The sequence below is a fragment of the Pistacia vera genome, unplaced genomic scaffold, assembly GCF_008641045.1.
Source record: "Pistacia vera cultivar Batoury unplaced genomic scaffold, PisVer_v2 Contig1472, whole genome shotgun sequence".
Taxonomy (NCBI): domain Eukaryota; kingdom Viridiplantae; phylum Streptophyta; class Magnoliopsida; order Sapindales; family Anacardiaceae; genus Pistacia; species Pistacia vera.
The window spans coordinates 1,419-14,229 of NW_022195546.1; the positions used below are offsets into that span (position 1 = coordinate 1,419).

At 34.9% G+C, this 12,811-nt stretch overlaps 2 protein-coding genes across 5 annotated transcripts; both read right to left on the reverse strand.

Annotated features, from left to right (window-relative positions):
- Positions 1–490: 490 nt before the first annotated feature.
- LOC116124085 (serine/threonine-protein kinase BLUS1-like) lies at positions 491–8,950 on the reverse strand. Of its 4 annotated transcripts, XR_004127158.1 has the most exons (22): positions 8,583–8,949; positions 7,408–7,662; positions 7,165–7,289; positions 7,023–7,067; positions 6,204–6,285; positions 5,960–6,028; positions 5,628–5,798; positions 5,474–5,539; positions 4,825–4,893; positions 4,626–4,697; positions 4,190–4,506; positions 3,094–3,227; positions 2,860–2,954; positions 2,755–2,790; positions 2,615–2,674; positions 2,342–2,443; positions 2,171–2,222; positions 2,027–2,082; positions 1,461–1,528; positions 1,306–1,357; positions 784–1,061; positions 491–628 (listed from the first exon to the last, which is right to left on the reverse strand). XR_004127158.1 is itself a non-coding variant. In XM_031409794.1 (21 exons), the coding sequence occupies exons 1-21, from the start codon at positions 8,772–8,774 to the stop codon at positions 993–995; spliced, it is 2,184 nt and encodes a 727-aa protein (XP_031265654.1). In that variant the 5' UTR covers positions 8,775–8,949; the 3' UTR covers positions 491–992. The 4 variants fall into 4 exon arrangements, 3 of the variants coding, with proteins under 3 accessions (XP_031265654.1, XP_031265652.1, XP_031265655.1); XM_031409794.1 differs by having other exon boundaries at positions 491–1,061; positions 1,461–1,525; XM_031409792.1 differs by having other exon boundaries at positions 491–1,061.
- A 1,775-nt stretch (positions 8,951–10,725) lies between these two features.
- Positions 10,726–11,700, reverse strand: LOC116124086. Its single transcript, XM_031409796.1, has one exon. The coding sequence runs from the start codon at positions 11,527–11,529 to the stop codon at positions 10,726–10,728; it is 804 nt and encodes a 267-aa protein (XP_031265656.1). The 5' UTR covers positions 11,530–11,700.
- Between the last annotated feature and the right edge of the window lie 1,111 nt (positions 11,701–12,811).

The following is a 12,811-nucleotide window of genomic DNA, read 5'->3' on the forward strand; positions in this document are numbered from 1 at the left end:
AATAAAATAATATTTTTCAAATAATTAAACAAACAAGTATTTTGAAAATAGGGTTTGAAATAATAAAACAAAGGAACCCTTACAAATTTAATAAATTGATTAATCTATTGTACACCCAATAAACCTAATAGATCAGTCAAATTACAAATATAATAAATAACCATTATATGAAAGTAGAAACTTGAAATCATAAAGATAACTAAAGATGGAGCGTCTTACCATCTTACCACAAAACTTATAGTTAATAATTAAATTGAAAATGGTTCCGAAAGGGCTCAAACTCGTGACCTACGGCTTCGTATTAACATTACTGAACAGGCCCACTTCTAAAACTCTAATGGGCTTTAATTTCCTTTATAAAATAGTATCATTTCGCAAATATAAATTATTTCTTATAATTTAGTATAACAATTTACAATAACTTTAACTTCTGACGTATAATTTATCTTTGAAAAAATTGTTCAAAATTAAAATTGAAAGGCAAAAATCATTGGGCCAAGCTATACACGCACTATGTTCACTATTGATATAAAATAATGTATGTTGATTAATGAACATATAAATTTAAAGCTCTATTGGGCATAAACCAACATCTGCAAACTATCTTCTTCCTCATTTCCAGCTACCTCTGGAAAGAAAAAAAGACTAATTAGGGTTTACAACTTTAACACAAAACAGGAAGGACCTCCTTCTAGCTTGAATTAAATAAATAGAAAGAAATGACTGACTTCCAGGCGTAGCAGCCATGATTATATGCTTATTTATCATCAAGGTGGCACGGACCTTTAAAGAAATATGTATATAATACTGTTGCGGATGGGTATCCAAAGCCAACGATTTCTGCTTTTCACTATCTTCTTCCTCCATCATCAATGGCCGAAAAGCATAGATAAAGAATATCAAGAAAATACTACTTATCTGCATGATTTACAGTTATTGCCCGAATGTACAGGAGTGACTTTACTCTACAGTAATTGGTAACTTTGGCTCTTTCAGGCAACACCTTCCCTTCCATCTCCATTTTCTTCCTGACCTGATATGGCATGCAGCTGCTGTTGCAACTGTAAATAATAATCAAACCTTCAATGGCAGGATACAAGCTTAAATAATTAAATTCTATATGCCTACTTGGTGCTGCTTCTTTCACTCTCCCTAACAGGTGAAAAATAAATTATCATATATCTTAAAACAGGCACAGGAAGCAACTAGTAAAAACATAGTTCAGAGATCCTAATAAAACTCTAAATCATATATTAAAGAGAAAATATTATTATCAAGTTCAAAAAATCCTAAAAGGTAACTCACTTGATTGAATCTCAACTTTTCAGAAGTTAGTTCATCCGCTAAATTGACCATCCTGCAAAATATTAGATAAGAGAGAAAAAAAAGGGTGTCAAATAATTTCCTTACGTGGAAAAAGATACGGTCATCAGAATTAATTCAGATTTGAAAAGGCCGACCTTGAATGTAGCTCTGAGATCTTGTTAAGCAGCAAACATTCCCTCTCCGAGGCTGCTGTCTCAACCTGCTGAAACAAAATATCAGAGGAGAGGAAAAACATGTACTTGCAGTTAATCATGAAACATCAACACAACGGGTGTTAGACAAGCTTAAAAATGGGTTAATCATCAAAGAGCAGCAATTTCATTATTACATTAAGCTACTACATAACATATTTCTAAGCAGAGAAACTAAACCAGATTTTGGTACAAAGAAAAAGAGATTCCTTATTAAATGGTGAGTTACAATCGGTTAAAATATATGAAAGGAATGCAATAAGTCTACAACAACATTACAAGTGATGAATTCTAAGAATTAATAACGCACCACTCCACAAATTTTTTTGATCCAAGACAATGATTGACCACAGGCATTATGCAATTTATAGCGAATAAACCATGAATTTGCATTTGCGTTTAAAGATAAATAGTTAAGCATCATGCAAGAGACCATTCCACTACAAAGTCATAAACTCAAAACTTACAAAATAACCAAAAATACAGAATAGTAGATAACATGTACTTACACTTCCATTGTTCTCTGCACAGCGAGGCAGTGGAGGCAACTTTCCATTTTGAGAAGCTGAACCAAGAAAGGAGTCCTGTTTCAATACCATATCTCCTAGTACAATCATAGCAAGTATCAAACAAAGACGATTTTATTTACTTACCATCGACAGCCTCAGCTAGTTGCAAGTTATTCAATAAATTCATGATAAGATCCTGGCATTAAAGAAATGGGAAATTTTATTTCAGAATTTGAGTACTTGAAGGCAAACAAAACTAGAGGATAATTATCAAACATATCAATGGTATATCACTGTTTGTCATTCTTCCATCACCTGCTGAAGTGATGTCTGCTGAAAAAGATTCTGAAGATGAGGCACGAGAAGTGATGCTGGCACATTACTGTTGCTCAACTCCTTAGAGGATTGACAAGTTGGCTGGAAAAACATAAAAAAGAACATAATTTAATTAAAGGTCAACTAAATCCTTCAACTAATAAATTACCATTATAGTAACTCAATCCATGCATTTCGCAACTTGATAGTGAATAACACATAAAACTGAAGAATATAAACAAGCCACATAGATACAAGAAGCACTGTACACACCAATGGTTTGGGTTCAAACATCCAATCACCAACGCTGGCAGATTTCCTCAGAGGTGAGCCCTGAAAAACACAGGGTCAGAACATCAAATAAGAAGTATGACATAGTAGCTCGAAACTTAAAGCAAAGATTGGTCACCAACCTGTGATCGACGTGGAACTGTACTTAATGGAATATCCTAAGGAACATTTCTTAGTTAGTGACAGTCACATAACAGAACAATCATAACATAAGAATAGAGCCTCACCTTTACAAGATCTAAATTTTCAGAGGTTACCGAGAATCGCCCTTTAATTTGCACCAAATTAGGCTTTGACTTGTCATCCATAGAATCTCTATATCCTATTAGAGGAGAAATATTCAATATAATTCTGATGCTAGTAAATGTAATAGCAGCATTGACAAGAATGATGATGACAATAACAAAACATGAAATAAAACAATGATAATAATCTCAAATGCTTTTAATAACTTCAGTCACCTCCTGAAGATTTTATGGGAGCAGATAAACTGTTTGCTGAAGCTCGGTTTGGAAGCATCAAAGGACCACTAAAGCTTGGTGGTCTTCGAAGTTGGCTAGCTTTCTCAGTCAGTGGTTGAATATCATTTTCACACCTAATATTTAAGAAACCGTAAGCCAGACAATTTCAAGTGTAAGAGCATACAAAACCAAAGACATGCTATTATCTTTCTTCATATAGTAAATTACCAAACAAACATATTTCCTGTTTGTGGTTTTAACATTTAATCATTAATCATATTTCATACACCATAGAGAAATTTTTCAACACTTGCAACAAAATAATATAATAATTCATGAAGTACTTCCATTCTAGTGCCAAATTTCCGTATCAGGGGGGCAAAAATAATTGGTCTCATTCCAAAAAAATAAAAAAAATACCCCCTTGCCACCTCTTAATCACAATCAAAATTCTCTATAATAAAAGACCTCACACATTTATGTCTCCGACCATATAATGCCCCCGAATGAATTTTTTATAACCAAAATTAAAAAGTCTGCACGCTCCATGGCTAAGGGTCAACACCTCAACCAAAAATCTCGCCTATGTTACGAGCTGAAACAAATATTCACCCACCTAAGAAGTTGACATCAGAACTAGCCCTTCGGGATTATCATTACAGAAACGCTAAACAAAGCTCAAATTCACACTGCTTCCTAAACCCATCAAATGTGCTGTGACTTGGCCCCTAAAGTTGTGGCAACAACTTATGGGCATAAACTCCTGTATCTGCTGCTTGGGCACAAAATCAGCTTAGAGTAGAAATTACTGGTATTGCAAAGCAGGCTGTGGAAACATTGTAATGGTATTAAGAGAATACCTTTTTTTTTTTTTTTTGTTAAGTAAAGAGAATACCACTTGCTTCTCATATTTTATAAAAATCAATCCAATTCACAACATGTACCGCTACTTTTTCATCACTGAGAGGCCACTAAGTGAGGAGCAGTTTGAGAAAATAAAGCAATATGTCACTAAATACCTTTTGACATCATTTCATAGATACACAATGGAGATAATAAATGTATCAGAGAAACTTATTAATGAAATACGACGAACCTATCAGAGTTACGCCCCCTTTCTGATGATGAATGAGTAAGCACAACACCAGGCATGAGAGGCCCACTCTGAGATTGACGACTTTTAACTGATTTAGCCTTGGTCAGTATTGAGTCTTTTTCTGAGGTTGAAGCCATTGCCTCAGTGCTTGATCCATTTTTCTTAAAAACAATCTTCTCTTGAATTTCAGGGCTCTTGCCTTTCTTATTCAAGCTCTCAGACAGTCGTAACTGATCATTTTGTCCTCTGTTTTCAGTCTGCGAAACTTCAGCAGCAGAATTTGATTTCCCAAAACTAAATTGGAAATCAGTTGCAACCTGCGAAAAATGAACAAGACATTTATAAGCTTAATCTTCTTAAGGATCAAACTTCAAATGCTCAAATAAGAAATATAATCCTAATTGATATGAGCAAACAACAGAAAATATCTTAAGACCTTATCACCAACATATGATTTCATGTTTTCATCTTCATCCCTGACCTCTGGCATATCATCATCATCTCGTACCTAAAAGATTTAATAAGCTGGTATGAATTCACTATTGAAATAATCAGAAGGGGAATCATTTCACAAAATGCAGCATTAATTTAAAATACCTCAAAGAAATAGAAAAATACTAAAATTTACGACTTACTAGTGATGCTTGAGCTTTCAAATCTTCAATATCGAAGTTCCAGGCACTGACTCCTCTCTGGTACTCACTCTGGGGTGAAGACAAGAATCATGTCAGTAGAGAAAGACAGGTACTTGCATCAATCCACGTAGCTAACATCATATACATTCATATTTCAGGGAGAACAAGAACAGAAAGCCATGAACAATGATACCCACTCTGCTTATATAATACCACAGGGGAACGCTATACTCTGATACATAAAGGTCATCTTATTCAAGTTATTGTTTACGTTGAAGAAACTCTATTAAAAGTCTAAAACAGAATATGGTATCTCTTTTAATTAAATGTTCTGATGGAAGGTATTTATATGCCAATTGGCAGTCACTGCATCTTTCTTTGGGGTTCTCAAGAATAAAAAAAAAGGACAAGGTAAATTCATAAGCAAGAGAAAGAAAATCAGCCAAGAGTGGTACAGAACCTCAAAATGGAAACTGCCAATCAAGCGAAGTTAAATGTAAACATAAAAGATATTAGGAGCTTCAGGAACTGAATTCTGAAACAATAAAGTATGAATTCCAGAAAATCCAAAAGCCATAAACAGCAAAAAATATACAATATAAGTCCAACCAATTTTAAGTCAAACATAATGACCGAATCTGTTTCTTACCTGTGATATAGCTTCTTGTTCTGCTGAAGGCATTTTCTTCAGAGCTAGCTGTGCGGCATCTTTAAGCTGCAATATCATAGCAAATCCAACAAAAACATTTAGGACAAATGAAATCAAGAAGCCCAAGATATAGTGCAGCAGTATGATCGCCAACCTGAAGTGCTTTCACACGATTCCATAGAGGTGGCAAGTCAGCGAATAATTTCTTCACAGAAAGTTCTGGAGGCTTTGCATGCTTGAAAAAGGAGTGTTTTAATAGCTTCTCTGCAGTTGGCCTCTTTGCTTGATCTTTCACCAGGCACATAGCAACCATTTCTTTAAAAGACTGATCACAACTGGAAATCCTCTAATTAGAAAATTATTCTCGATGGATACCACATCACAACATAGCAATTACAGTTGAAGTCCTTGTAAAACCTTACAGCACACATACACAATAGAGAATTGCATTTCTGTCTATAGTCTAGCCAGAAAGAAAAGCAGTACCTTGGAGAATTTCTTGTCGCGATCATAATCAAGACCAGGAGGAGCATTCTGAATGGTCATCAGCAGAACCTATTAAAAGGAAGAAAAACACCTATATCAGATATTTCAATGACACATCTTCCCATATGAAGCACTCCCAGGATCGTGTTCTCTGTGTGTACATTATAGTTTTTCCTTTTTTCTTCTTTTTTTTTTTAGCAGTGTGTATACATTCCAGTTAGATCCATGTGGTGGTTGTTAATACCTTCATTGGAGGATACTTAGAGAAAGGTGCATGACCATGGGCCAACTCCAATGCTGTTATACCAAATGACCAAATATCAGCCCTGCAAAAGAATCACATTCGAAACTTAGAAATGGACCAACATACTATTTTCCAAAATACAATACAGTTAATTTTCTTTAAAGATGCAGAAACTTGAATTTACCATGCATGTAAGAATTCAACAACTATCGCATTCTTCTACTTAAGATAAAAACTTAAATTGGTACACAGGAGATTGCTTGAGTCCCAAATTTTAGCTCAATGAGATTAAGAGTTATCTTTAAAAAGATTACAACAAAGATGCATCCACATAGACGTGATCTACATCATTTAAACATGTTTTAGTGCCAATTACATCATCAACTTGATTTAAACCCAACCAAAATCAATCCAATCCGCCACAATTGTAAATGACCTTACACTTATGGCGTTCAGATTACCATGAGAACAATTTAACTAATTAAGCTGCCGCTGCAAATATAAGGAAAACTTTGGGTATTTCGAGGAACATAAATACAATTACCAATAACTGTGATATGCGGACAAGAGCAAATTTTAGGATGGTAAACAAAAATAAATTCTTTTGCCACGACCACCCACCATTTCAAACCCCAAACCCTTCCTCGCCCCTCAACAAGACAAAGAACAACCAAGGATACAGAGTATGTTCATCAGTATGAACTGAAGATGCTCAAAAAACTGACATGCAGAGTGGCTTCAGCTTGCAAAAAAATTATATTTAAAAAACCTCCAGGTTCTCAACTTTAGCTTAAACTTTTTACATGATATAATACTCACTTAGAATTATATCCACTTCCAGGCTGCAACACTTCCGGTGCCATCCTGCAAAGCAGAAGAAAACAGAATAAACAGGAATTTGGTATGACATACAGCAACAGTCAATACCAATAAAAATATGGTCATCTAACATATGACTTACCAGCATGGAGTCCCTACAAAAGTATTTCTTGAACGTCGTCTATCACCAGCATCAAACATGCAAGCTGAAACACCAAAATCAGCAAGCTTTACCACCCCATTAGTATCAAGTAGTATGTTTCCAGCCTGCGTAGACAATTAAATCAAACAAAGTTTGAGAGATTTTCACACATAGAATTGAATACACAGACAATTGAATAAACCCATCTTTGGAAATATTGAAAGAATTTCATGATTAGCAAACCTTGACATCCCGATGAATATGTCCCTGTCGATGAAGGTAATCCAAAGCCTTGAGAGTTTCTTTCAGAATAGAACCAATTGCAGCCTCTTCAAATCCGTCTTGGTATGCTATCTTCATGAGGTGCAAGCATGAACCCTCTGCCATGAACGGCATGACCACCCAAAGGTTACTGTCAACAACAAATGAACAATACGCCCTTATCACATTTGGATGATCAATCAAACTCATTGTTTGAGCCTCCCGGCGTATGTCATCCTGCAAAAGAACATAATCCATCAGCTAAATTAATTATGAGAACCATAGTGTAGGAGACAAACAATGATACCGCAAACAATAGGAAAAACGTTAAAAAGCTGCATAAAGTGCATGTATTTAAGGCCAATATGCCTTTACACAGCTTCACCTTAAATCCTTACTTTAATTGCACCTGAAAGACGTTAGATTTAAGATTATTGTTCGACCCTTACCTGATAACTTAGAACTTTTGCTTCAAAAGGTTATTTAACATGTTATCGGAGTTAAAAGTCTCAAGCTCAAATGCCTCAGATCTCAATTCACTCAACCAAATCTCTTGTTTCTCAAAAATAGTTCTCTCTGGTGGGTCAAGCCACAGTTATTAAACATATATTATATGGCTAGTTTATCATTCATGCCCCTGACCAATATCATGCCCATTTCCTTGCACTGTTATAAAGAGTTTGCAACAGTCCATCTTTGATTTTGAGATTCATGAAGCTTATAAATACTTCAATATCAGTTTTTAGAGCCAGAACATAAGCATTTTGAAAGCACATGTAGAACAACTCAATCCATTGATCATCAAAACTTTATTCCTTTCATCAATAATCACTCAAATAAGAATCCGAAATCCACAACACTCACAGCATTAACAAATATGCATCCACAAAAATGCAGCAATCAAACTTTAACCTCGAATAAATCCACACTCAAATCAATAAATTATTAAAATACATGAATATTCAAATTGGTCCAATCGAGGAAACGAAATTTGACAACTCTTCAATAGTAACGCTCACTGTATCAACTTCACAGATATCAAATCAACCAAACACTCAACCAACCAACAACAAATCGAATAATCTAATTAAATTCAGATTTCGAATACATAAATAAATAAATAAAGCAAACAACAAAACCAGAAAAAAGCAACTAACCAGATTACTGTTACAGCGATCGAGATCCAAGCACTTAACAGCAACAACTTCATTGGACGGCAAATAGATCGCTCTATAAACTGTTGCACTGGCTCCATAACCAACTTCTTCTAGAAGCTTATAGTCACTTGAATTGGCAGAGTAGGTTCTCTGATTCTGATTACGATGGCTTCCCAATCCCATCCTCCCCATACTGAAAAAAATTACCAAAAAACCACCTCAAACACTTCAAGTACTAGTCCTCAAGAGTTTCAGGTATATAGATTCAAAAGACGGTGATTTGTAGTGTTTTTGATCCGTTGACCGCCATAAGAAACGAAAACAAAGAGAGAATGGACTGGGTGTGTTTTGTTTTTGTTTTTGTTTTTGTTTGGGGGAGGACGGTGCTGACGTGGTTCGATGTTGTTAGGTGATCGGGATGGTAACACGTGGATAGTAGAAGTATCATCCGGTACGGCTCGGAGTCTTGGGACCCATTTATCATATTTACTATATAAACTTTTAAATTAAAGGAATATCGTAATTTTTATGCAGTGCCTGTGCTTCCTTTATGATAAAGTTTTTACTTGAATAGTATGTAGATATCTATTTTTGAGCTTGTGATTTTTCCCAATCTTGCTAATACAAATAGCAATATCGTATTCTTCTTGGTTTGCCGTTTAGATTTCATAGTCTAACTTTGAGTAACGATATTTTTTCCTACAAATTTTTAAAATATCAGTTAATTATCTAAATTTATATTATATTTCTGATTCTGATATCATTATGACCTCACACTACCACCATTCTCTTCTCCGTTCATCATTCATCAAAATCTCTCAAACCTTGCTCCGACCGACTTTGTCAATTGTCAGCAATCGAGCGATTAGGGTTTTTACAACTGTCCTTCTCAAATCAAATTGCAATCAATCCTAACTACCAAAATTTAATATTTCACTACTAAAATACTCATCGGCCTCCCATTTTTAAAAGTCCTAACAGTCTAGACCGAGTTTGCTCTCTGTTTGTCATCAGAATATAAATTTAGGTAATAAAATGTTATTTTAAAATTCTGTATATGGAAAAGTGTTATTAATCTATTGTTTGGATAGGAAAAAGTCATTAACTCTCTAACTTTTCCGTATCCCTAATTTAAGAGAAAACTATTTAAAAGATTTATTTTATTTTATTTTTGATATGATAAAATATGATTATTTTTAGTTTATTAGATAAAAAGTTTATCTACTTTTGTTCCGTTTTTACTCCTAGGTAACTTTTGTGCTTCCGCTCTGACAACTCTAATTTAGAGTCCACATGACTCCAGTACAGAATTTTTTTTTTAAACTATTCTTTAGATTTGTGCTAACAATTAAATATCAAATTTAATTATTAACAAAATTCAAAAATAAAATATACTGTTTTCTGAAAAGAAATAGTAAATGTATATAAGAGTTATTTTAGTTTTAAAAAAAATAAGAGATGGAAAATAAAAGTTTTACTTTAGCGCTGGATTTATCTGAGATCTAGTAATTCGAGCATTAAAATGACTTCCTAGCTACTAGAGTGAAAAGGGTAAAAATAAAAATAAATTGGATCAAGGGTCTTTACCTGCTAAGCCAATTAATAAAAAGTCAAATTGAAAGATTTTTTAAGTAATTATTTTCTAATTTAAATCTTGGAAATTAGCATGAATTATAGAAAAATATCAACTATTGATTTAGGTATAAAAATTTATCGTAATTGTGACAGATATCTATCTTTAATTTTTTATTTATATCCTTATGTATGATATTTAGCTTTAATATTTGGGGGCTTTTTGAAACTTTTATTTTACAAGGAGGTTTTATGTAATTTTATGTTTTAGAGGATTTTCGTAATTTTATAATATACCCAGGTTTGGACTTTCATGCCAAAACCAAGGCCCAGCCCGGATATACCCCGGGCCTGAATTTCCAGGCACGGGCCTGGGTGTTGTATATTCCTGGGCCGGGCCGCCCTAGGCCGGGTATTCTTGGTATATTGACCATAACATAAAAAAAATTCATCAAAATAACAACATTAGGATTGAATCTGTCAATGGAATTTATTAATCTCTCTACAAAAAATAATTAGTCTTCTTATAAAAAATTAATTAAAAAAAAAAAAAAAAAAAAGTTGCAACTCTTCAGAAAATTCGTGTGCGTCTTAAGCTCTTAACAGAAGCTTTAGAAACCAAGTAGCCGACCCCCAAGCACATGACCCATATTCCAACATCAACGGCCCAGCTTACTCCTTCAATATTCATTTCCTCTAAATCTCCACCGTCCGATTCACTCTCTTCCTCTCCACAAGAACAACAACAACGACACCCGTCTGATACATACCCATCAATATCAACCCCTCTTTCCTCCGGTATCTCCGCCAACTCCAACCCCTTACCGCACCTTCTTCCATTCCTCTTCCTCTTCACCACCATCTCCACCCTCTCAATCAACACCACGTTTCCTTCAAGCCCCACGCAGACATCAGCCACCGCCACCGCCACGTCATGATCCACCGAATTTATCTTCCTCTCCAGCGCGCTTTTACACTCTAGTTTCCATTCTTCTTCATCATCTTTTCTAAAAATTCCCTTCAAGACCTTCTCTTCTCTCAAATAAACCTCGAATGTAACTCCCTCACTTGCCACAACCCGTTCTCTGCTCCCGTAAATAGCCTCTCCGCTGCTCGTTTTCGCAGTTACATTCCGATGGAGAGTGACGAACGCCGGAGAATCGGGTCGGACGCTTTTACCCGATATTTCGAGAGCGGTTTCGTTGATGCGTGGGAGATAATCGAGAGTGAGAGATTCAGGTAACTGCTCCTTCCCATGCAAATTCGATAACCTAACAAAGAAAGATTTAACTTTTAGACGATCTTGATCGTTGAAGTAAGAACCCTGAAAATCTGTTGACCTGCACATCTTTGCAGCTCTACTGTTATTTTGCATCGCTCTCTTCGAGTTTGAGAAGATTTTATATGAATTGAAAGATCAAAAAGTGGTGGCGGCAACCAATGGTTTTGTTGGATTCGAGGGGTTCCTAGCACACGGTATTTTTGATGACGTGGAACAAACGACAAAACTGTTTTCTTATTTTGCCGGGTGTGAGGGCTTCCTTGAAGTTGCAACTTGCGAACGGCAAGTTGAAATTCGCCAAGGGATTATCCGGTGTTTCGAGGGCTAAGGGGTTAATGGACTTGCACGTTTGATAACCGTTCATTGTTCATGATGGGTGGACACAGATGAGTGCATGAACCTACTTTGTTTTTCGGGCAAAAGAAACGTTTTAGAAGTTTCTTGGAGGAGATAATATCTTTGAACAGATTTTGGGCCATTTTGGAAGGAGCCTGCCTTCTTGGCTTGATCTTTATTTGGATTGGGTTGACTCTGGTTAGCCCAGTCCGATAAATGGGCTTAAGCCTTTGAGTTTTGATGGCTGATAGTGGCCTTGTCAAATTGCGAATAAAGTCGAATTGATTTCCATCGCTAATTATTTGAGGGTCTCAATCGAAATCCCATACGAAAGGAATCCGCACACTAATCTTCAAATTATGGAGACTGTTTAATTTCAACGCCAACTTTATTCTTATCTGGAAAAAAAATACAGGACCTATCAATCATTAGTGTTGACAGTAAATATAATTAAAAAATAATCTCTAAATAGTTTGACGGTTCGTTTAAGACTCTTGAGTGTATTATTCAAGAGTTTTTTAATTCAAATTTTCACGACTATTATTAAGGGATAGTCATAAGAGGTTTATTTGATCGTTAACTTCAGAACTCCAAAGACTAATTAAAGTCAAATTAATTTTCATCGCTAATTATTTGAGGGTCTCAATCAAAATTCCATATGAAAGGAATCCGCACACTAATCTTCAAATTATGGAAACTGTTTAATTTCAACGCCAACTTTATTCTTATCTGGAAAAAAAACGCAGGACATATCAATCATTAGTGTTGACAGTAAATATAATTAAGAAATAACCTCTAGATAATTTGACTGTTTGTTTAAAACTCTTGAATGTATTATTAAAAAATTCTTAAGTTCAAATTCTCTGAACTACTAATAAATGATAGTCATGGAAGGCTTACTTAGTCGTTAATTTTAGGACTTTAAAAACTAATTAAGGTGTTTATAAACTAATCCGAACATCCTGGATAAAAATTAAAAAAAAATTATAGAATAAACCATTGTCATGTAGAATCTCTGAAGTGAAAAGGGCTTTCGGCT

Bases quoted from the DNA above. Each gene is read 5' to 3' on its own strand.
- LOC116124085 (XM_031409792.1), bottom strand. From the start codon at position 8,774: ATGGGGAGGATGGGATTGGGAAGCCATCGTAATCAGAATCAGAGAACC. The intron at 2,791-2,859 runs GTGAGGCTCTAT...AATGTTCCTTAG, and splicing joins AAAATTTAGATCTTGTAAAG to GATATTCCATTAAGTACAGT. The intron at 2,675-2,754 runs GTTGGTGACCAA...TGTGTTTTTCAG, and splicing joins CAGTTCCACGTCGATCACAG to GGCTCACCTCTGAGGAAATC.
- LOC116124086 (XM_031409796.1), bottom strand. From the start codon at position 11,529: ATGCAAAATAACAGTAGAGCTGCAAAGATGTGCAGGTCAACAGATTTT.